At 38.6% G+C, this 25,748-nt stretch overlaps 1 protein-coding gene and 2 long non-coding RNA genes across 3 annotated transcripts; 2 read left to right on the top strand and 1 right to left on the bottom strand.

Moving 5' to 3' along the window:
* Positions 1 to 3,182: 3,182 nt before the first annotated feature.
* On the top strand, positions 3,183 to 22,964 carry nlrc3 (NLR family, CARD domain containing 3; the record flags this gene model as incomplete). The annotated part of the gene is made up of 18 exons (XM_080873472.1): positions 3,183 to 3,294; positions 10,432 to 10,695; positions 11,331 to 13,077; positions 13,149 to 13,235; positions 13,477 to 13,560; positions 14,380 to 14,463; positions 14,563 to 14,646; positions 14,719 to 14,802; positions 15,076 to 15,159; positions 15,310 to 15,393; positions 16,801 to 16,884; positions 17,271 to 17,354; positions 17,927 to 18,010; positions 18,244 to 18,327; positions 18,413 to 18,496; positions 21,824 to 21,907; positions 22,258 to 22,341; positions 22,417 to 22,964. 18 exons carry the CDS (start codon positions 3,183 to 3,185, stop codon positions 22,505 to 22,507), a joined length of 3,393 nt encoding a protein of 1,130 aa, XP_080729598.1. The 3' UTR covers positions 22,508 to 22,964.
* Positions 4,788 to 7,412, top strand: LOC308391052. Its single transcript, XR_013970556.1, has 4 exons — positions 4,788 to 5,401; positions 5,787 to 5,965; positions 6,187 to 6,268; positions 6,794 to 7,412. It is a non-coding gene; the product is annotated as an uncharacterized lncRNA (long non-coding RNA).
* Positions 7,100 to 9,104, bottom strand: LOC308391053. The gene is made up of 2 exons (XR_013970557.1): positions 8,498 to 9,104; positions 7,100 to 7,701 (listed from the first exon to the last, which is right to left on the bottom strand). It is a non-coding gene; the product is annotated as an uncharacterized lncRNA (long non-coding RNA).
* Positions 22,965 to 25,748: the final 2,784 nt, after the last annotated feature.

Here is a 25,748-nt window from a genome sequence, read left to right as displayed (position 1 = left end):
ACAGAAGCGTGCGAATGTGACTGAGCACTAAAACGGTGTGTACATGCAGCAAGTACTCTCAGAACTTTACACAACAAACAACATGTCACAAAAAAACACTGGAAAAGTTAAAAAAACAACTTTGTATCATCTGCATGCACAAGTCATGAATTACAATATGTTTCTCTTTTTTTCCCATTTTTTTTAATGGTTTATTTTTCATGTTTTTCCTCAAATGTTTTGCACATTTATTTGAAAAAAGAAGTCAATAAATTTGAAATATGTGCAGTTGTGTTTCGGCAGTCTTTTTTTAAGTACAATGTGACAGCCTGAAATAACATGAATTAATATAATCTTGATTGCAGATGTTCCTACACTTATGTATGAACACAGCAGGTGCTGTTAATTACTCATATTTACAGCATGTTTACTGTTTATCACCTTGCTCTATTACTGCCTGACATGTTAGCGACCTGAAGCTCTTTGTCCTTCCTCCTATTGACCCTTGATATGTCGTGTCAGCCCTCTGCCTGTGGTTTGACAGCATCTGCACAGTCGATGAAGAGACGAGGCCTACAGTGCGGTTTTCAGGTTTTGGAGAGCGTGACTTCGTCTGCACACACAGGAAGCAGTTACTTTTTCTCTCTCTCTTATTGTCACTGTTCAACCTGCCAACCACAGTGCAAAAATGCAGATGAGGCACGACACCGGAAAGGAGGTGCAGCACGAAGCGAATCTCCAGCAGCAGACTTTAGACCTACTTCAGCGTGTGTGTTTGAGGCTCACTTCACTCGCCTGCCAACTCAAAGTTGTATTATAATCTTTAAAGATCCGTCAAATTTGCACTTCTACTCTTCAGATATGTGTTTTCTGTGATAATCATGTGGCTACTTTATGAGACCGCGGTAAAGGAAGCATCTTTCATCCTTTGAAACGTTCAGACAACCTCCTCTAACCCATGGTGAGTCACTCGAGTTTTCCTACTTTTTTTGCTACAGAGCGTCTGACTTCATGCCTTCAGCAGCTTAAAGAGTCGTAAACGTTACTTTTCCATCATGGCTTTGAGTCAGCATCAGCTCCTGCTAGTGAAAATAAAGTATGCATAATCTTAACAGGCTTTCACTTACTTTTACTATAAAATATGATACATTTCCAGCAAACTCATATTCCTGGGTTTTAATTCTTGCTGTGTAATGCTGGCATTCTTGAATCAGCACATTGTGCTACTGTAATGTGTGTTTTTGCTGCTGCTACCAAATACTGTAGTTTGGAAGATTTCATGCTGTGAGTCTCCTAATGATCTTTACTGACTTATCTGTGCTGGATGGCCTTTTAACAGTGACGTGTACTTTATTTTGTATACGACATAGTTCCGAAATATCACATGTAGGACCTTCTTATGAGGCTGCTAAGGATATAAATTTTACTCTGGCTACTAAAACTGTGTCTTCCTTTTAGAGACATGATGCAATGAGCAACAAACCACACAGGAAAACATTTGCAGTTTCCCGTTTTCTCGGCACAACCTCAAACAAAACTTGAATTTTTGTTTGCACTACTTTCACTCCGCTTTAGTAAAATCGCAGCGGAAACAAGAAGAAGCTCCTTTCACACTTTTCATGTTCATGCAACAAACTGTCAGCTTAATAATGTTTAATAAACTGCGCACAGTGCAGGGAGAAGATATTTACTTTTATCACACAAGGCAAGGTAGATATGGGTACTTCTTTCCTTTAACAAAAGAAACGGCTGTTTAAAAGCATTTTGTATTTACTTGGGTTATCGTTGTCTATTATTTAGATTTCTTTCCTGATCTGAGGCCATTTAAGTGTAACATGCAAAAAAACTAAGAATACAGGAAGGGGGCAGATACTTTTTCATGTGTATAGTTTACATATTTGCCTGTTTAATAGTATGTTTGTCTTCTGCAAAGTGCAGGATGTGCACCAAGCACAACATGACCGTAAATCTGGTTATTTGAAAGGCTGTGCACACTCATGGTTAAACCAGTGGGTGTTTCCAGAGGACTAAACTTGAAAGACCTGGGCACATTGTGCTCATTTCATTTGTCATTAATTTATAAAATCTTCTTGGTTGTTGAAGTTTGGGGATAATATGTAACTCCCCAGCAAAGCTGCATCAGCTTAAAAGAGGCAAACACTGCACAGGATCACCGGCAATGTCTAGTAAAGGGATAATAGATTCTTAGTCCATGTTGTCGTGTCAAAAATAGGCACAAAGACCACTGGAAAAATGGCTTACTGAAATACAGTTTCAATAAGATATAGACAAAACCGACAATGAGCACCCCCGGGGGATAAACAGACTTTAATATAATCGAGCAGCACCAGCGACTTGGGTCCTTGGGGGGCGGGCAACCTGAATTTATTGAGAAGGGTCTTTCAAGATAACTTAATCAGTAAGTTCCACTCCGTGGTCTATCCTGGCAAAAGAAAAAGATCAAAAAGTCTGATTCTTCTGGTTCTCTACCTATTCCTCATCTCTCATGTAGATCCATTGCTCATAACCCTCCTACAGGGCCCTGCAGACTTGTGTATCCCAAGCCAGTTAGCACATCCTTCTGCCCTGAGAAAGGCCTTAAGGGGGTGCAGGTGGTGTTTGTCTCCTGCTGTGTTCAGAGTCACAAAATCTGCATGTGGTGAAGTCTTCATACAATATCAACACAAACAACAACAAACACAGTGTTCAACTTGTGCTTGTGTTCTCATAAGCTCTCATAAGCATGTGTTACTGAGGTGAATGCAGGTGTACCTTTTTAATAAACACACTGATTAATTGGAGGTGATTAAGTAAATAATAATGATGCTCTGCACACATATTTCTAAAGGAACTGGTCAAAATGATAATGATGATGCTTTAGACTTTGAGTTAAAGGCGAAAATTCATCGTTAACAATGTGCAAAAAGTTTTTATTAAACTCTAATTAGCAGTTTAATTTCTCACTTTTATTATAAATATGTATTAGGGTTAATAGTAGCAGTGTTATACAGCAAACTCTTCTTCAGAGCTTCAGCAGGATGACTGAAGGCGAAACTTGTTTGATTGGCTTAACCCCCATTGATCACAGCCCATAATGTTCGGTTGCATGCAGTAAGTAATGTGTGTGTGTGTGTGTGTGTTTGTGTGTGTGTCACATAGATAAAAGCAGGAGCATCAGCGGTAGACATATATCAGAGTTTCTCATGGAGAAGACACATTACGATTCTATCCTGGACCGAAGCAAACGCATTACGTGGCAGGACGACTGCTATGTGGATCTTCAGTCTACGACCTCATCGCAAGCAGAAACGGAGGGTAAGAGTCGAAGCCACTGTGTCTGTAACGGTTTATTTAGCCTTTCAAAATATTTTTTTTGCAAAAATTTAATAGTGATCATTCAGACAGCAGCATTTAGTTCAATAAGTCATCATCAGTGGAACTAAAGTGTACAAATACTGGCATCTACATACATACAGGTTTATTTATATATATATATATATATGAATAATGGAGATCTTTCAGGGTCAGACTGAGGTCTCCAGTCCTCAGTGGCTCTTCATTCATCTCTGTGCGACCTCTATAATCCTGTCCCTGTTCTTCTATGTATATGTATATATATATGTGATATATATATATATGTATATGTATATATATATGTGATATATATATATATATATATATATATATATATATATATATGTATATATATATATATATATATATATATATGTGATATATGTGTGTGTGTATATATATATATATATATATATATATATATATATATATATATATATATATATATATATATGTGATATATATATGTGATATATGTGTGTATATATATATATATATATATATATATGTGATATATGTGTGTATATATATATATATATATATATATATATATATATATATATATATATATATATATGTGATATATGTGTGTATATATATATATATATGTGTGATATATGTGTGTATATATATATATATATATGTGATATATGTGCACATATATCACATATATATATATATATATATATATATATGTGATATATGTGCACATATATCACATATATATATATATATATATATATATGTGATATATGTGTGTATATATATATATATATATATGTGATATATGTGTGTATATATATATATATATATATGTGATATATGTGCACATATACATCTTTGTGGTATGAACACATATATCAAGGTTATCAGCACTGATATTGCTTCATTTTTATTTGATTCCATTTATATCTCAGTACCCTCGATCTCTCCCTGTCTATCTGTTTCAGCTTGCCGTGTTTTTCTTGTTGTCTGTCCTCGTCCTGCGCTGCTGTTCTTTTGTTAAAAATACAATTTATGAATTGACCAAAAAGGACGTAGTGTGTCAGTGATAATGGCAGGATCATAAAATTGACTTTAAATGAAGTAGTTATTTTAACATTAGCGGTGCACATCGTATTCTACTATTATCAGCAGTGTTGAGCTGCAGAGGTGTCATCTGTAGGACAATCTGATCTCTGTGGTTTAGCTTTCAAGTCTTTGTTTCACCATATGGTTCGCAAACAAGACAACAATGTTATCACGATTCAAGATGCCGACTTCTATGGAACTCCAAAGTGTTCAAAATTAAATAAATAAATAGGTCAAGATGAAATAAATAACTATGTGAATAAATAAGACACAGATATGTAATGTGAGAATGATATTGTGAAATCATGGAACACATTTTGAAAACAATGCTCATTATTGTGAAATATATTACATTCTGCTATATAAATGTACTTATTATTGTGAAATATTATTTCATGGTCATTATTTTTCACAATAACAGAGATTATTCCTGAGGCATTTTATTTATTTCCAGCCGTTTTTATTCCAAAATGACCTTTTTTCAAAGTCAGTCTTTATTTCAAAATCCCGTTTTTCCCGATGGTCTATTTATTTCATAATGCGACTTTTCAGCAGAATGACTTTGTCTGTCAATCAAGAGAGACAGGGCGGAGCCAGTTGTGTGATTGGTTGCTCCTTTACTCAGACATAAGTAATAGCACATGAATTGTCGATTTAGGTTTAATGGTGCAATGCGTCTCCTATGCAGCTGGCGGCAGTATGCAGCTCAAAATAAACTTAAGGCACCGACAAATGCAAAACACTGGGCGCGAATAACGTTACAGGTGTATCAATTCTTGTGAAGGGCATGGCTGCAGGAAACAAGTCCGTTTCTGAGTTACTCAAAGAACTTGCTAACCGCTTAGATTGAACGTCTTCACCTCAGTCTGAGTATTGCAGCAGTGTACTGGAGATGAAGTGGTCCCTGGTCCAAGTTCTCATCACAACCGCACAGTGTTAACGTTAGCAAATGCTAACGCTATCACAGCTAGCTCCACTCCACGAAACGCTGTTCAGGGTAAGTAACGATATGTTATTATTGCTTGGTTAGTCTGTCTGTCTGCCAAAAATGAGCTTTTTAATCAGTTTAGTCACAGATTTTTTTTAATACTGTTTTTTATCATAGCAAAGAATTCTATAAATTAGGTAAGAGAAAATAATTGTCTTCTGGGTTAATGTCTGTATTACTATTTACATTGTTGTAGGTAATAGTTATTCATGACTGTTTTAAAGTGGCTTATCTTCTGTGCTAATATGGAAGACAAGTAATCTATGTGAAAGAAAAGAAAGCAATTTTAGTTCAACGTAGTGATTTTGTAAGTGGGTATAATTTGAAAATGCTTTTACTAGTATAGTGGATGTTCTTTAAATATTTAACATTTAAAGTGTGTGTCACTTTACAGACTCCAACTTCAGTTTTGGTTTGGTCTCACCGTTGTAGGTCATAACACAAACAAGTCGTCAAGTCAAGCAGCTGAGGAAAGGGCTTAAGGAAACCATGGTATGGCCGCTTCTGACAGAAAGATCAGACATCATTCCTCTTTTCTTACCAAGGGAATCAGAGACTGCTCCCTGTTGTGAGGTAAGGTCAGGTCACATCTTTTAACATCTGAATAGTAAAGGTATTTGGTTAATTTATGAAGGATGAACATTAATTGTTGACACAAAACACCAATATACTGTTTTGTATGCTTGGGTTAGTTGAACAGTTGGGTTACATTTAATAAAAATACACCTAATGTTGCTGATGCTCTTAAGACTACAAGATAAGTAAAGCTATAAAATGACTGTGGCCTGCCACAGAAGATGAAGATGAGGAAGAAGAGGAATGCTCTCGAGGATAAATGCAGAGTGGCAGGTTACCTTCGGTCCTTCATTGAAAATGGTAAGTCTGCTGCGATAGGTATTTTGCCATTGGTTTTCTCTGATTATACTTTGGTAAATTACATACAGTCCAGTGATCTTGGGTCATTAACAAAGTACACTATAGTAGAGCTGGGCGATATGAGATTTTTTCATATCACGATATATATATATTTTTTTATAAAAGGACAAGAGCGGTGAGGTCTAGCACAATAGTTTAATTTTTCTATTGAGAAAAAGTTATTTCGCAATACATATCGTTATCGTTCTATCGCCCAGTTCTACACTATAGTATAATTTTGTTTTGTTATTTGCTCCATGCAATACATAAGTGGTGGCATTATCAGTTGCACTAGAATTGTATGTAGACTACTTTTAGCTTTGTTAACATAAAAATATCTATAAAAGCTACAACAGCAATTTGAGTGGGGCAAAAATGTCTGGTGCCCTGTATGTAAGTGGTCATCTTTTATGGTATTTCTCTATAAAAGATTCAAAATAATGAATATAGGATGTCATTATAGTTTAAAACAATCTTCTGTTGCAGCATCTTGTGCACAACAAAAAGCCCTCAAGTTTTGGACAGGATGGGAAGTCTTGCCGAGAAATGACTGTGGAAGTGGTCAACAGCAATCTTCCAAAGTCTTCCACCGGTTTTGAAGTACTACGTCTTCCTGCACACTACTGTACCTATGAGTCATTTCTAATGGACATTCAGGTGTGTCTCAACTCTACTGACTCAGGTTTTGGTCTGGTTTACGATTGATTCCATAACCACATGGTAAAATTAGACCATTTCTTATTTCTTGCATCACATTACTGTACTCAGTGTTCAAAGAAACGGACAATCTAGTGAGTTCTAGTTCTTTTTAATACACTTGACAGTGAAAAATACAGAGTACAGGTGTGCATTTATGGCTTTTTTAATATAAACTGATGAAGAGTTCAGATATCAAAATCAGTTGTTCACTGTACATTATAAATTACACAATATGTTTTGTTTATACTCGCTACTGATACAAAAAAAATTTCTAGAAAAAATTATTTGAATTAAGATGTTACACTACTGTACTGTGTTCATTGTATTAAATCTGCTCAGAGTTGACATGTACTGTATATCCAACCAAGAAATGAATATCATTAAAGTGACAGCTGTATAAAACAAATCCTGTTTTATAGCCACTCACTGTTTTGTTGAAAATGAAATTGGTTATGCTGTTTTGAGTCAGTATTAGCTACAAAGTTGTAAAAATTAAAAAAAAAAAAAAAATCCTCCTGACATAGAAACTGATTAAATGTAATAATGTCTTTCTACAAGTGATTCTGAAGTATTGGTAGCACAGCAGGGTCTTGTTCATTCAGTGCATCTGGGAGCTGAATCTCAGGAATGGTGATCTCATTTGATGGGCGGCGATTATGTTGTCCTGTCCAGTCCACACCATAATCCTCATCAACCTGAAAGAGCATGCACATGTTTTAAATCTAAACTGAAGAGGTGTTTCCTGCAGCTGTTCCTAGATGGACTTATTGAGTCTGCCAGGGCCTATGTGAGTTGCTTAGGCATTGGCTACCAACTAATTATTCATTCACCCATTCTAGGTCAGGATTGGTTCTCTTCAGGTATAACAAATTTAACTTTGTTTAAAGTATTGCCATCTATACCTGACAGGTGGGATAAAAGAGAATGGCTTGGGAGACACACAGCAAATCTCAAAGTTTTCCAATTAATGCTGAAAGAACCAAGGATGTAAATGTATTCTTGTTTTAGCTTTGCCGAAGACACCAGAGAAAGTATGATATCTATAATGCTGCTGAAATAGACAAAACCATTTCAATAAACTCGCTATTTAACATCAACCTTGTTATGCGTTATCAGAGAACAATCAACTGCAAACAGCAATGAAACATTCAACTATGTACTATTTAAAGCACTAATGACCCTGTTGTCTAACAAGATGTGATAAGTAAGTAGACTGTGGAAAGCTGGTGGGTCTACTCTCTGTGTAAAAGGTTCCTACAGGCTCCACTGACCCCAGTCTCCGAGTTAACACACTAACAGCTAACACTGCTAAACGTGTCTCAACGCCGAGATGGCGCCGATAGCTTTAGCCGTAGCTGCCCCACTTAGTTTAGACAGTAACAAAAAAAAGTAAGCGATAATAATTCATTGTCAAACGTCATAATTAAGGTCAACATCTAAACAATGCTGTGTACAGAATCACACAGGTGCTCAATTACAGCATAAACTTACCTTAGACCTTCCTCCGTCATTTTCCTCCTAATTGTGCTCGGAGACACAGAAAACGTATCGGCAATTACCCCGATGGTTATCCCGGACAGCACTAAAATGTCCTGAGTGCTGCACCGGGATTTCTAGACGTGGACGGCCAACATTTGAAGACTGTTCTTCCTCGGCGTATTCCAAACGAACACGGTGCTGAATTGCTCTTAAACCTTCGACAATGCTGTCATCGATGCTAAGATTTTGAAGAGCAATTATCATCCAGACATTTCAGAAACATCATCTAAACGACTCAAAACAGTATCTACAGGTAAATGATCCCTCTCTGATTTGCTTAAATGAGCAGAACTGGCTGAAGTTCACACCAGTCCGCCATCCTCCGTGACTTTTGACCTAGCACGCTGTTGCTAGCTGTAGCAGCCGTCCGCGGAGCCGGTATCCAGGAAAACTAGTCGATGGTAAACGATAAGCCAATAGGTGCAAAGGTCCAGCCCACTTACATTGATTGACAGACAAAGTCATTCTGCTGAAAAGTCGCATTATGAAATAAATAGACCATCGGGAAAAACGGGATTTTGAAATAAAGACTGACTTTGAAAAAAGGTCATTTTGGACTAAAAACGGCTGGAAATAAATAAAATGCCTCAGGAATAATCTCTGTTATTGTGAAAAATAATGGCCATGAAATAATATTTCACAATAATAAGTAAATTTATATAGCAGAATGCAATATATTTCACAATAATGAGCATTGTTTTCAAAATGTGTTCCATGATTTCACAATATCATTCTCACATTACATATCTGTGTCTTATTTATTCACATAGTTATTTATTTCATCTTGACCTATTTATTTATTTAATTTTGAACACTTTGGAGTTCCATAGACTTCTGCTGTTGGAGAAGAGAATAAGTAGAATTGCATTACAGAAAACAGAATTGTTCTTTTACAAATATGCAAAAATGTTCTAGGTTTACCTCAGTCTGGCAGCTTTATACCTGAAAAAGCGTTAAAGTGTGGCGATGTTCATACTGTGTGCAGTCACAGGTGCTGTTTATGGTTAGTGTGTTTAGCCTGTCACCTAGTAACCATTAACAAAACTTTGAAACAGTGCTCACCACGTCCGCTCGAAAATTTCCTGTAGGGGCAAACCCTAATACTTCTCAGTAAGTTTGCAGGTTTTTAAAAAATCACTTTGATCTCCATCCAACCATCCAGCCGTATGTCGGCTCCGAGCAGCAGTCTGAGCAGAGACTTTGATTGACTTTGAAAGATTAAACAAACCTGTCAATCCTGGGAGTTCATTAGGTAAACACTTGCTTGGACATTCGCCAATTTTTAAGCAGAAGATTTTCTGACTTAGGATTTTTAAGCAAGATCAAAAAAAATGTGCGATCATCGCAGATCCTCAGTTTTCAGGTTTGTATTTCAAGCTCTCCTGTAAACTCGCTGATGCTCTTTATTCTTTCCTGTTATTTTCCCCCTCTTTGTTAGGAAACATTTACACCGTTTCTAAATGACAGCTTGTTGGTTTTGATGTATTATTGAAGTGGTTTTAAGGACACCACAGGCTCCGATTGTGATGTGGTGATTTCTACTTTCCAAGAGGAATGTGAAAATATTTATCTGTCTCTTTGTGTATTACACAACAAAGAAGAAGCTGACGTGTCGGTAATTTTGAGTGTGTGTACACACACACACATATAAAGATTGGGGGGGAAAAATAAATGAGGCAAAGGCATGTTATTTCTTTAAAAATATGGTGTCCTCTTGTGTGCAAAGTCATTTACCATCATCAGACTTTTTAATGAGAATAAATATCCGACAAAAACACAAATAATCCTGCATTGTCCCAGCTTAAGGAAGTATCTTTGCTCATGAGTTAACACCACAATAATCTCATCAATCATAAAAGTCCTAAAAGTGTTCTGTTATTCTTTAGATCTCGGTTGGATCCAAAAGCATCAAGACCAGCTGCAGAGCTTTATTACGCCCTCCTTCCTGGGGGAGATCTTAAACCACATGAGAAACCTGGATGTGCTCAGTTCAGCTGAGGAGACCAAGGTCAAGGAAGCAGGCCGACTGCAGGATCAGGTTAACATGCTCACCACTATTGTCACTGCCAAGGACAGTCAAGGCTCTGACATCCTTCAGGGTTTTATAGAGAGCTCAGATTCTCAGGTTGCCCAGCTCATCATTAACCATGGTAAGAGGCTGCTACTCTCTGTCCTGTGTAATTCTTTAAAATGGTCATGGGGGGTAGTAGCTCAGGCAACGAGTCTGGAGGAACGAAACTGCAAAGAAAATAAATCAATAAAATAATATTCTGTAAGTTCTGTCTGGCTCTGCCGGATGTTTCTTCCTGTTAAAAGGGAGTTTTTCCTTCCCACTGTCGCCAAAGTGCTTGCTCACAGGGCGCCATATGATTGTTGGGTTTTTCTCTGTATGTTTTATTGTAGGGTCTACCTTACAATATAAAGCGCCTAGAGGTTACTGCTGTTGTGATTTAGCGCTGTATAAATAAATTTGAATGGAATTGAATTATTTCCCATTTTTGTTTACTAATTAATAATTTTTAAAATGTTTATTTGTTTACTTGCTTGCATATGGAAATATGTATATGAAATGTAGATATTAATACTTTTTCTGCCAGTTTGGTTCCTCCATAGACGTGCGGCTTTTACAAGTGTTTCTATAGTGTTTAGTGTATGATTGTGTAAGTTTAAATGCAAAGCACTTTTCACTCACTGGGATCAAAGCTTAGTACAAAGTTACTCTTCCATATTAGTGTCCTTTTTCCAGAGAATAACCGATGTGAATTTCTTTTGTTTTTGTCTGTAGATGCCATGGTAAAAGAGCACAAGGAGGTCCTCTTACGCCGATATGAACAGTACAGAGACAGAGACTCAATCAGCTGCCCCAGACTTAACATCTCATCAAGAACCTTACTACTTGTCGATGGACTTTCTGACCTCCAACAAAAGGAGCATGACCTTATGCAGGTGGGAGTGACTCGAGGAGAGAAAAGAAATCATCTTAGGCAGCTGGGGTTAGCAAAATTGTTTGAGCCCCTTACCCGAGTCAGTATGCCCCCTAGGGTCTCCCTCACAGTTGGGGTAGCTGGTATCGGCAAAACAACCTGGGTGAGACACTTTGTCCGGCAGTGGTGCCAAGGGATCATCTGTACAGACATAAACTTTGTGCTACCGTTCACATTTGCCGAGCTGAACTTGCTGGACAAGCTTTCTGCTGAGAGGCTGGTGAAAATGGCTTTTCCTCATATATCTGATCCCAGTCTGGTCCTGAACAGCTCCTGTCGGACTCTGCTCATACTTGATGGTTTGGACGAATTCCGCTGCAAATTAAATTTTTCCGACGCAGCTTCTTGCAGCGACCCAAAAAAAGAAGTGCCTATTGACGACTTAGTTACCAACATCATTCGAGGGAATCTGCTTCCCGATATAGCAGTCTGGGTGACTTCCAGGCCAAGAGTAGCTTCCCTTATCCCCGGAGGTCTGGTTGACAGGGTGACTGAGATCCCAGGATTTAGTCCTAAGGATATAGAGATCTTTCTGAATCACCATTTCTCTGAGAAGGATTTTGCCAGGAAAATATGGTCACACTTGGAATCCAATAAGATCTTGATGGTGATGTGCTACATACCCTGCATTTGCTGGATAGTAGCTGATACTTTGTTATACATCATGCAGAATGAAGCACAGGAGAGTCTTCCGAGGACTTGCACTGAGCTGTATGCCAATTTCTGTTCAATGAAAGCAGAATTGGGCGAACCAAGAGGCAGAGAGCCTGTAAAAACGGAGCAACTTCACGGGAGCAATCGGAAACTGCTGGGGAATCTCGGACGACTGGCTTTCTATGGGCTTCTTAAACACAAGTATGTCTTCAGTGAACAAGACCTCAAGAACTATGGGATTGAGCTACTGCTGACTCAAAGCAGTCTCGGTTCTGGAGTTCTTGTTCGAGAGGAGTCAACCATCAACACGACGTTCCGCTTCACACATTTGACTCTGCAGGAGTTTCTTGCAGCTACCTTCTACCATGTTTCCTCAAAGCGGGCAATCTTTGACTTGTTCTCTGAGAGCTCCATGTCCTGGCCCAAGATTGGTTTCCAGAACCACTTCAGAAGTGCCTTTCAGCACTCACAACAAGCTGAGGATGGTCACCTGGATGTGTTCGTACGCTTCCTAACAGGCCTGCTGTGCTCAGCTGCAATCAAACCTCTTGCTGGACTTCTGGCCCTCGGGAAAGACGATGGCAACAACAAGGCATGGGCAGCAGGGTTTTTGCAGGGTCTGTTGGTCAGCGGGGGTGCTGTGGTCTCCCTGCGTGCAGTCAACCTAGCTTACTGTTTACAGGAGCTGCAGCACACAGAGATGCTGCGGAGCGTAGAGGAGGATTTACGGCTCAGCAGTCTAGCGGGAAAGTTAACGCGGCCTCACTGTGTGGTGCTGGGTTACCTGCTCCACGTGTCTCCGGAGTGCAGCGAACAAACCAACCTGACAGCCTCTCTGAACGCCTCGACAGTGAAATGTTTGCTCCCGCAGCTGCTGTACTGTAGGCATCTAAGGTGAGCTTCTCAACCCAAATACATCCAATAAAAGGAAAACTCCAGATTCAGTGGTTTTATCTGCTCATCAGGTTGGAGAATAATCACTTTAAAGATGATGTCATGGAGTTGCTGGGAAGTCTCCTGAGTGCCAAAGACTGCCATATCCAAAAAATAAGGTGAGCCTTTTTTGTGGTAAAGCATCATACGAGGAACAATTGTTGTTCTGAACAACTGTATCACATCAAGCTGCTTTATAAACTCAGACAAACAGCGGAGCTTTTAAATGAAGTTATGATTGACCTTGCTGATTACTCTCAGTGGTTGTGTGATTGTATGATTGGTGAAAGTATAATTGTGGTTGTAATTATTATTAATACTCGAACAACATAAATACAATTTCTTTTATCCCTCCATCAGTCTGGCGGACAATGCCATCAGCAACAAAGGAGCCAAAGCCCTGAGTCGAGCCCTCTTGGTGAACCGCACGCTGACTTCTCTCAAGTGAGATCTGCAGTGTTTGATGTCTGAATGAACAAATAAAACCTTTTGAGTTCAGTATTTCCAATTATCTGTATATAAAGCTGCTGCCCCCAGGTCTGGAAAGTATATTTTATGGTGTCAGTAGCTAGTTTTAATTCATTTATTACAGACACTCAAAGCCAAGTATGCTCTAGAGGAGCTATTCCCAGGAAATCCCATGGAGCCCCCCCCAATCTTAAATCTTCACTCTAATCAAAATACAGGAGTGGGAGTATTAAGGCCAATAGGTGATCCACCTGCCACTGGGACACAAGCGTCAATAAAAGAGCAGTGAATTTAGGTCAGAGTAATATCACTAATAACCACCTCCAAGTACCAGTTTTAATTCACTTTTTATTTAAATCAATTAATATAAATAAGTAACTGTACATTATTATGAGTCATTTCAAACTCAATTTCTTGGGAATCACTGCTCTAGAGCTTGGCTAGCTGTTAGTGTGCAGGGTCTCAGTTTCTCTTGTGTCTAGATTCAAAAACTAAGATGGCAGTGGATAAATTGCTCACACTAAAGCTTTAAAAGATGAGTAACCATGACAACATGGGGGCTACTTCCATCTTTTATATACAGTATATAATGTTTTCCAAAAACAGAACCTTGTAATAAAAATGAGTAATCTGAAATGGGGAAAAGGCTTTTAGTTTTGATGTAGTATAGTCATTCAAGAGTTGATCATAATACTACATAATAATAATGCTAAACCTGCATCTTATAATTTACATCTTATTATTGCTAAGTAGAGTTTTAGTAAATCATCTAATGACCTGTTTATGTTGTTTTAGTCTTCGGAATAACAACATCGGCTCCAAAGGTGCAAAGTTCCTAGCAGAGGCTCTGAAAATGAACCAAGTCCTGACATCAATCAAGTTGAGTATAATTGCTCTACAGCTTAACTGACACACCCAGAATTCCAGTTTATTTACTCTAGTTGGTGTATTTGCTCAATTTCCCCGACTTCTCATCAGCTTTCAGAACAACGCCATCGAGGAGGAGGGTGCTCAGTCGCTTGCAGAAGTGCTGCAGTGCAACCGCAAACTGGTGTCTCTGAAGTGAGTTTGGTCTTGTTTACAGATGTTGTTTTAATGAATGTTCTGTAGATTAATGTGCATCTTTTTTTTTAGTATACGGAAGAATACAATCGCAGCAGGTGGAGCCAAAAGGATTGCAGAAGCACTGAAGACCAACCGGACTCTCACAAAGTTGATGTAATGCAGAATTAATATTCATTCAGTGATCTTGGAGATAATGTACTGAACTTCTAGGCCAGAACATTTAAAGACTAAAAGTTAATCATTACTTCTTCACATTTTTGCAGATTGATGATGAGGTGTACAGTTATGATAGCTCATTGACACACTTGTTTGTTACTAGGCTTCATTTGATCTTGTTTACCACCACACCTGAACCTGGTTCACATACTGATAACTCAGGTTTTCTTTCTCCTAATGTGTCGGGTGTATTTGTGTTCTTGTCTGCAGCCTTTGTGGTAATCAGCTTGGGGATAAAGGGACGGTAGCTCTGGCCGAGGCTTTGGCGGTCAACCACACTCTTCTCTCACTCCAGTTAGTATCTTCTGCCCATGAGTGCAATGCAAATGCATTTTAATAGTGTGGGAAGTGACATTTCAATTCATGCACCACAGAAGGGGAAATGGTGTTTGCTTTGAATGCTATTCATTACAGCTGCATTTAACTTTTCATCTCTTTTCATAGACTTCAGAGTAACTCGATCAGCAACAAGGGCATGACAGCCTTAACCAAAGCACTGAGGCTGAACCATGGCCTTGTCTCCTTGAAGTAAGGACCAAGCTTAAAGTTTCACTCTGTTTCCCTGTTTGTATTTGTGCATTAACCCAAGAATATTTTGTCTTTTTTGGGAGAACGTGATTTTCCAACAAGCAGCTGTCAGTTAAACTCAGAAGAGAGTTACTTTAGCTAAGAAATTATTTAAAACGCTGATGTTATTTTGAGCTTTAGGAGACCAATCAGTGATCAGGGTCAGTTATTTGTCTTACTTAGCTTCAGTAGGCATCTTGAAGTCCATGCAAGCTTTTCCTCAAGCTTTTCTTTCTGTGCAGATTAATTTTATTAGCACTGAAGAAAGTTAGTATGTTGTTTCCCTCTGCACCTCCGACTCTTTATGTATGGCTAATTAGCTGCAGACTTTGGTTCAACAGAATAAAGTTTAAATGATTTTACAGTTACAGAAGTGCACATGTTTTGGACAATTACAGTTTTTTCACATTATTTTGCCTCTGTACACCACTACAGTGGATTTTAAATCAGTCAAGATGTGATTACAGTTTAGACTTTAATTCAATTGATTTAATTTTATTTACTATTTAGGGATTATAGCCATTTTATATATAGTCTACCATTTTAAGAAGCTCAAAATTAATTGGACTAAACTAAAAAAATTAAATAAAAAGATTGTTTTTAATACTTGGAGGAAAATCATTTGCAGTCAATGAGTACCTGCAGGCATCACCAAATGCTGTTTCTTCCCTTTTTATTTTTACTTTTTCAGAACTGTGCAGTTTCTTTTAGAAGTTTCCTGGCGAAGGCTACGTTAGCGTTGTTATTCTTGAATGTAGTTATTTGCACCTTCATTTTAAACCCTCTCTATTTCCATTCATCAAGGCATGTGTTTACTGCAGACTGATATTTATACGCCTACCTCCTTGAAAAACAGTTTTGACTTGGTTAGATGTTTTAAAGGTGTTTGGGTTTTTTTTCCTTTAACCATGGAAATAATTCTGTCATCATCCACTTTAGTTGTCTTCTGTGGTTTTTCTGGGTTTTTTTGTTGTGGAGCAGGGGGGCTTTGCGTAAAGATGGCTGTAATTCCTGATTATTTAAGGCACAACTTTTGTTAAACACCTTAAAAGAAAACTGAAAGTCTGCACATCATTCACACTTGATTATTTGATATAAAATCCACTGATGTGGTGTGCGGAGGCAAAATGACAAATATTGTCTCGCTGTTCAAAAACCTATAAAACTAATTGTATCATATGTGCAGTATATCTTATCTGTTAGACACATGTGATCAGTATTCATATTTTGTGTCTCAAAAAAGGGAGTAAAAAAAGCCTCTCTTTGGAAAAGGTTTGCCAAATTGGCAGTATCTTGGCATTTTAGTGGCTGTAAAGTTGTCATGCTTGTGTCTTATGTCACTTTTCATGTGTTTTTCTGTCTATTTAGTCTGAGGGAGAACTCCATTGGGGTAGAGGGAGCAAAGAACATGGCCCATGCCCTCCACGAGAACAACACTCTGCAGGACCTCGAGTGAGTCAGCTCGTTAATAGTAGTACAGTATCATCCCTCACAGAACTGCAGGAATACCCAACTGTTCAGTAAATGTCATTCCCCCAGATCATGCCCTGTCATACAATACTGCTGCATGATGAAAAGCACAAAAACTGTGAGATAACTGTTTGTATTGTGTAGCTCTTTGAGGTAATGTGGGGACATTTACAACCTACTGCAACACTGAGAGCAGCAGCCATATTCTAGTGTTATAATACTTCCTGTAAACACCTTTTTCCAGTGTTATTTTCAAAACTTGAAGCTTCTGTGAAAGCAGACATGTTGAAAACGCTCTGACAGTCTTTGCATTACATACAACAGTGCTCATATTTGTGTTTTTGTTTGCATATTTGTGTGTTTTCCAGTCTCACAGCCAACCTTTTGCATGATGACGGAGTTCAAGCTATCGCTGGTGCAATCAAGTTTAATCGAGGCCTGACCTCCTTGCAGTAAGTGGAGCTTGAATCGGAAATAAACACATCCAAACAGATACACACAAGTCTGAGAGTAGAAGTGGGAGTCTGCACTGCACAGCAACCGATGCATTCTCAGTGATGTAATAAAGTTCTAGTGAACAAAGCAGGATATTTATACCTACATCTTTAAGCACACACTCTACCCATAACCCTGATAAGGACAAGTGGAAGAGAATGAATGGTTAGAGTCTTTGATTCTGAAATGTGGTTGAGCAGAAATTTGAGCTAAATCAAAATAGTAAAGTAAACGATTTGGTTCTTATGTAGCACTTTTCTACTTGAGCTTTTAAAGCGCCTCATTCAACCATATTTTTTCGACACCTAAATGCTTTCTAAGATTCACACGTTGATGGACACATGGAGAGCAACTTTAAGGTTCAAGTATACTATTCCCACGTGTGGGACTAATAAAGGTTATCTTATCTTACTTCGGCATGCAGAGTAGAGCATCCAGGGATTGAACCAGCAACCTGTTTAATAGATCTTTAATGAATTCAAGTGTATTTGCTTCATACTGGGTCTCTTCTTTTCCTCTCTTTTCACAGTCTGCAGTGGAATTTCATCAAGTCCACGGCCACTAAAGCTCTGGCCCATGCACTCCTCTCCAATTCCACAATGCAACTCCTGGAGTAAGACCAATAAACCTTTTTCACTCCTTTGTTTGTAAATATATCGATCTCAACCAAAATTTCAAAACTCTTTCCTCAAAGCCTGCGCTGATATTACTTTGAGAAAATGACTCGCTCCAGGCTTTGAGTGAACATATTTCATCAGCAACCATGCAATTATGTAAAACTTTATTCGCAAGGCTTTATTGTTATTCATAGCAGTTTCTGTGTGTGCTTCTATCTCCATTCTACAGTCTTCAAGAAAATGCTATCGGGAATGAAGGAGTCACTTATCTTGCTGAGGCTCTGAAAACCAACACGTCACTGCGCACTTTATGGTTGGCATAACGATCATGTCCATCGACAGATCAATCATTTTTGTGGTTGTGGTGGTTGTGACCCTTTTGTGTGACGTCTCTTCAGTCTTCAGGGAGTCTCAGCAGGGATGAGTGGCGCCATTAAAATGGCAGAAGCTCTGATGACCAACCAGACCCTGCAAACATTAGAGTGAGTACAAATTTTACCTTGTGTCAACCTTTCCTTTGTTTTAGCTGCATATCATTGACACGCTCTTCGGCAGTTCAGCTTTGTCAGTTAAAGTTGGCCTAATCAACAGCAGAGTGAAACCAAGCAGCACTCGTTAACTTCTATCTGAAACTAACTGTCTATCTAAACTAACTGCTAGTCTCTTATCTGTCTGCTTCTAAAGATTAATAGCTTTTGATTGGTTCCTGTTATGAACTTTGTTTATCTTCATTTGAGAATCCCAGCATGCAATTTGAATTTACTGATTGCAGTCTGGCAATGTTGTGTCTGCTTGAGGTAGATATTATTTTAAGAAGGCAGTTAGTTGTCTCTAACAGATCACTGACAAGTCACGATTGCGATCACTAGATCAAATGAGTGCGCCTCCCTGGAAACGTTCGTTATTTCCAAATGTTAAACAATAAAAGTGATGATTCATCAGAATACCTCCAGACCTTCTCTTTGTGAATAATGTGAGAAAATTCACCAACTAATCCTCAACCAGATTGAGACTATTTAAGCTCTCGTGCTGCTTGATGATTAAATGACTCAGTGTGTTTTAATGGCAACTTTACTTTTCTTTATTTTTTTTCACATGTAATGACTTGTCTATATTATTGTTGATTTACATTCACTCTGATTTTATAGAGTTAAATTTAAACATACCATAACAATATTACAATACATACAGCCATGTGAAAAAGAAATGCAACAATCCCAGTAATGTGAAAAACACCAAACTGCTTCTATAAGACTTAAGAAGGCAGGTGCTGCTAATCAAATACACTTGATTAACTGATCATCAGCAAGTGCGAGCACCTCTGTGAAAGCAAAGGTTTTGGCATTTTGCTGGTTTGGAGAATTCAGGTGTGTTAACACAATGTCACAGTCTTCCCAAGAGTGAACAGCCCACCAGTTTTCCCTGAGGTCAGACCATGCAGTGCTCAAGGAAACTGCAAAACAAACCAAGAGCTACATCACAGACTCTACAGGCCTAAGCATTAAATTTCATGATGGCGCAATGATAACAAGATTGAACCAGTGTGGCTTGTTCGAAAGGGTTGCCAGGACGACACCTCTTCTCTTTAAGAAGTTGCACAGGTTAGGATAGTAAAGTTGTATTTGAACAAACCACAAGATTTCTGGGACTTTGGACCTCATTTACTAACAATGTGCAATCAAAAATACAGACAAATTAAAATCTGGCTGTCGTAGGAAATTTCTACAGGATGTTTAGAATTACAGTTATTTTTTATTTAAAAAAAAAGCCTTGATATTAGTGCTGGATGTCTTTCAGTCTAATTTCTTGGCCCTCTCTAATGGATGCTGAAAAATAGAATTCAGTGAGTTTATTATCACAGATTGACAGATATGGTCCTCTTTGTTCTTTTTCTCTCATTCAGTTAGACTTTTTTATATCAACTTTGAGTTCCAAGCAAGTCTCAGGGGATGTGATATACAGAGCTACTATTTTGTCAGTAGGAGCCCCACTTTTCATTTTTCTTTTAAACTGTTGAAAACACTCTGGAAAGCTGTGCCTTTTCCTCTTTGGACAATTGTTTAAGTTTCTTCAGTTGGATTTTCTCCTGTTTTCCTCTTTTAGTGGTGCACGGTTCTCTCTTGCAAGATAGTAACTGCTTTCTCTGCTTTACCTGGAAGTACTAGAGTTGGATGTCTTGACTGGTCTCAAGACCACTTTTACGTGGTCTTGATCTTGTCTCGGTCTCGACGGACTTTGGTCTTGTCTTGGTCTCACTGTCTTGATCTTGCTGTCTAATGTGTCATGCGCAAAAGCATCAGCTCTAAGAGCCGTGCTTAGAGAGTGCTTTGTAGTGAATCACAAGAGTCGACTCCCAGTAAGCGAGAGCCGGCTCCTCACTTAATTTCCTTTCACTGCTCAGCTCTCACACAGTGGCTCAGCTATGCTCCAATCCCTCCATATTGTGGCCAATCACATGCAAGGATATAGGATAATATCATTATGTGAAAAACAGAGAGGGTGAGAGACGCGGCAGTCAAGTGGAGTCTGTCTTCCCAGTAAGTGAGTGAGACAGTAGACAGTGGTGAGGAGGGCTGTGCGAGTGCATCACAAAAACACATAAATATGCCCGACACCCGTAAACGAATCAGCATCTGGCTGCAGTTTAAAGACTTTTTCGTCTCGGTCTTTGTCTCGTCTCAACTTTGTCTTGGTCTTGACTTGGTCTGTCTTGGTCTTGGTCTTGTCTTGGTCTCGATACCCTCTGATCTTGGTATTGTCTTGGTTTAGGCGGTCTTGACTACAAGTCAAGCACGTACGCCTGAATGACATGGAGACGTGACAATATCCAGATTTTATGGCGATTACAAAGGGCTCTTTGTTCATAAAGAGTCTGATTTATCAACATATAAACTGTGGTAAGAATAAAAACAAGCTGGTGCACGTGTTTCTTAAATCTAAGAGTAATTTTGCATAGCCACTTGTTTGTTTGAATAGAGTAAGAACTCCACGCACATTAAATGAAGCCCATTGTCCTTTAAACAGAAAAGACCAAAGTGGAGATGTTTGGCCACAATGCACAGAGTAACATTTGGGGAAATTTGAACACAGCACAAACACTTCATAACAACTGTCAATCACTGTGTTGGAGGGATGGTGATTTGGCCTTGTTTTGCAGCCACAGGATCTGGACACCTTGCAGTCCTTAGGTCAGCCATGACCTCCTCTGTACCTGGAATAATTTTGGAATCAAATATGGGGACCAAAATGCTTCCACAGTGATGTGAGACACTGATAAAAACATGCTGAAATGATTATTCCTGCTAGAGGTGACTCTACAAGCTACTGAAACATGCAATGTAGTTCGTTTTTCATCAGTAATTTGGCATTTTTATTGATCTTATTGTAAATTTAAAATGTAAAATCTCTTTGTTTATTCAAATGGCTTTTTTTGCAGCAGTGAACAAAGATTGGTCAGCGGATTTTAGAATGAGTTGGACTGCTTCTTATTTGCTGAAGTAACCAATACAAACTTTCTTCATTAGTGACTTTTTATCTCAAGATTTTCTTGATGGGTTTGTCATAACCTTTCAGGAACTTCACTAAAAGGATAATTAATTTTTTTTTTTGAAGCAACAAAAGAGACAATTAAAATACAATTGCCTCCAGCAGCTCATTGCAAATTGTCGTTTTTAGTCCTGGTAAACAACCAATTTCACCTGTCATTGGACGACACAAGAGAAAAGTGAGAAAAATGATAGAAGGCTCTAGTTTGATGAGACGCTCACCTGGGTGGAGCTCGGCAGCTCATTTTCCACTATGTTTTTCAGTCTGCGTGGGAACACTGTAGGAATGGAGGGAGCCAAGGCCCTGGCCAACGCCTTGAAATCCAACAGAAGCCTCAAGGCGCTGAAGTAAGCACAACTGGAACTTCATTTCATGACATAAACTACATTCGTATATTAAACCTGTGGTAGAAAAGTAAATGCAGCTGCTGATTTCATGCTGCCTGATTTATCTGTTCAATCAGGGCTGAAGTTTATTCTCCCACACTCTCCTCCGCTGTTCATCCATTATTTGGTTAGCTGCAAATAACCCCAGCTACAGAGATGCATGTGTGCTGAACTCCCTGATTTTGTTTTTGTTTTCTTCTGGAATCCAACAGTCATCAATATCCAGACCTTTACATTTGAAATTTAGAGAGTTACTCACAGATATCGCTACATTTGATCAAAACATAAATCTTCTGTGTGTGATTCATCAGTCTGCAGGAGAACTCTCTGGGCATGGACGGAGCCATATTCATTGCAACAGCTTTGAAGGGAAACCACCAACTGACATACATCAAGTAAGTTTTCTTTTACCGTTTATTTATTGTTATTTACCTGTTTATCGATTTGTCGTATTAAAACTGTTCCTTCAGTTTGCAGGGAAATGGCATTGGAGAATCTGGAGCTAAAGTCATATCTGATGCTATAAGAGCCAGTGCCTCTGGCTGCGTGGTGGACATCTAGCCCACCAGAGAGAGCAGCCGTCACTGAGGAGGGTCATGCTACCAGCACGGGGATAACAGCTGCTGTTGTTATACAAAGCAGATGTAAACTATGTAATTTAACTCATTCTGTATAATAGTTCTGACAAGTTATTTGGTGCATTGCATTTTTATATAGATTCTGTAATATTTATTAGATGACTAAACAGCTGTTTTGAAGCTGCAGTTCAGCTTTAGACAAACACTTGAGAAGCACAATATGTAATGTAATAAACACACATTAAGCTCAGGAAGTTAAAGTAGAGCAGAATTCCTCCATTAAGGTGCCATTTTGTACATTTGCTCTGTTTGCACAATTAAATGTGGCAAAAAAAAAAAGTAAGTTACTTCAGGAGGACCAAACTGGTTTTATAACCTTTGTTGTTCTATTTGGTTTATTATGCCTGTCTTACAAGTGTTAAATACCAGAAATACTGACATGACACAAATACACTCCAACTGAGCAGAACTGAGTAAAACCTTTTATTTATTCCAATGTTTCTTGTTGCAGTCGACCTTATTGGAAATGAGGCTTTTGGCTATTTTAAGCCTGCATGTTATAGATGCAGTTATTATGATGTTTGGAGCCTCTGAAGACAATGAACTGAGAAGGAGAACATGTATTTAAAATTGTAAGAAGAAAATGATCTGTGTCCTTTGACCCAGATTTAATAGTGCTTTGTGGACCATCCAGTTCATTATTTGTCTTGGCTTGTTTAGCTAGCACCTCAGTGTGCCAATAACAGCATATATATATATATATATATATATATATATATATATATATATATACCTGCGAGGAATGGCACTATGAGCCAGTCCGCACGGAATTTTGTGGCTCAAATTCTAAGGAATGAGGAGCTAATTAACACCCTGGCAAATGCATGTTCTGGCCAACCTAATATTTGTACTAGTGTACCGCATCGTACTACTGATGAAGAAATGTATTCACTTTTTCATCGTGGAAGACCAAATGCAGTGAACCTCTCCGGTCAGATAACCCCTGGTTATCCAGCTAACGTTATGGAGAACGTGCCTTCCACATCACAGGAGTGCCCCACAACAGGTCCCATCTACAATCTTAGGCTACGTTCACACTGCAGGCGAAAGCGCATCAAATCCGATTTTTTTGACCCTATGCGACCCATATCCGATCATGGTATGACAGTGTGAACGGCGCAAATCCGATATTTTCAAATCCGATCTGGGTCACTTTCGTATGTGGTACTGAATCCGATACATATCCGATGTTTTAGAAAGCGACTGCTGTGTGAACGGTCAAGTCGCATTAAATCCGCCTTTTACGTCACCGACACAAGACTGAAGCCAATTATCAGCGCCAGAGAAGACATCGCGAACGCTTCCTGGCCATCCAGTGTAGATGTCAGTGAAAATGTTGGGAAGACAACGTAAACATTTTATTTGTACTGTAATCTGCAGATTCTGACAGAAATCTGCAACTATCCTTTGAAGCACCGCTCCTCTCTAAAACAGCAATAAGGATCATTATTAGGTTATTTACATTATTATGTAAATAACAAAATAACTTAAAGCAAAAATTGGGAAACGTGAAGTCCGAAGTCTTTATATTAAACTGGCGTCAAATATTCTTTTAATTCAGCAACCTAAATTACATTTTAAAACCCCAACTTCCTTCCCTCATCACTAACTGGCCGAGGCAGATGGCCACCCCCATCTCAGAGCCTGGTTCTGCCGGAGGTTTCTCTCTTTTAAAAGTGAGTTTTTCCTTCCCACTGTCGCCAATGTGCTTGCTCTAGGGGGTTAGTTTTTGTGCATTATTGTAGGGTCTTCACCTGACAATATAAAGCACCATGAGGGAAGTGTTGTTGGGGCTTGGCGCTGTTTCTTAGCTCAAAATGTCCAATTACAACAGGACATTTTGAGTTAAGAAACAGCGTCAAACCACAAATTAAAATAAAAAAATTAAATTAAAAAAACAACGACTGTGACTTTGTGCTTTGTTTCATTTGCTGTAAATTTGCTAAGAATGTAATATAAGATTAGAATAGTGTTTATTTGTCTGCTTATTTATAAGGAACTCCATTAGCTTCCACAACAGTGGTTGCTAGTCTTCCTGGGGCCTAAGCCATCAAATACAATCAATTAAAATATTACACAATAAAGTGGATGCAAAATATCCACAATTTGGCTCTTACATCCACAGTGAGATTTTGCAATTGTGAAAATATAAGCATATAAATATCAATAACACTGAGGCAAAACACACCAATAATGTTGTTTAGATATTCTACTTTCCATGTTCCAGATCCCCAGAATTGATATTTTCACCGAATGGTCTTTTCTGTCTGCCAGTGTGTCATGCAGATTTCAAGATTAATAAGCGCTGACACTCAACCTGACAAAGTGTGAATTTGCCAAGGCCACTGTAACATACTTGAGCAGGGAAGTGGGACGTGGTCAGGTGCGGCCCCTTAGCGCCAAAGTGGTGGCGATTAATGAATATCCCACACCTAAATAAAGGACTTGAACTGTGCAGATTCCTGGGAATGGTAGGTTATTACAGGAACTTCTGCAAAAACTTCTCCTCCATAGTCCAGCCATTAACTGATCTACTTAGTCCAAAAGTGGATTTTATATGAAAGTGCAAAATTCCTCCTCTGCCACACTCCTGGCTGTAATCTAAAGCACAGCGTTAACATAACTTTATGGCAGTTCAGGTACTACCATAAACAAGGTATAGCGTCACATCAGCAGTGACAACATCAGTGACATCGCTTCACGTCCTTTATAAGATTTTTTTTTCCTGATGTGTCATGATTTTTAGTATTCCCCAAAATCCGTAATTAGTAATAAGCTGTTGAAAAATAAAAAGATCACCTTAAAAAAACCTAGTACACATATTCTCTGTGTTTTAATTTGATGCAGGATGAAAGCAAACATGTCACACTGATGTGTTACAGCATTTTTCTTTTTTAAATGAGTGAAGTTATCAAACCAGAAGCCAAGAGGCTTGATGTTGTGTCCAGTCCTACTGGATCCCTACTGTCTGTTTAACGAGCAGGCTGTGAAGTGTTAACAGCTCAATGTTGCTCTTTTTTTTGGCACCTGTTAGATGTTTAGTAATGATGCTGGATTCCTGATTCCTTGCAAGCTTTGTTTACTATGTAACTGAGAGACATTAGATGCAAGCAGCTTGACTCCCGGGGGCGGGTCTAGCGTTAGACGTTTTCCAGAGGTGGAAA

This window comes from Rhamphochromis sp. 'chilingali' (assembly GCF_963969265.1).
Source record: "Rhamphochromis sp. 'chilingali' genome assembly, chromosome: 22".
Lineage (NCBI taxonomy): Eukaryota > Metazoa > Chordata > Actinopteri > Cichliformes > Cichlidae > Rhamphochromis > Rhamphochromis sp. 'chilingali'.
Note: the sequence above shows the minus strand (reverse complement) of the source record. Positions and strands in the feature narration are given on the sequence as shown.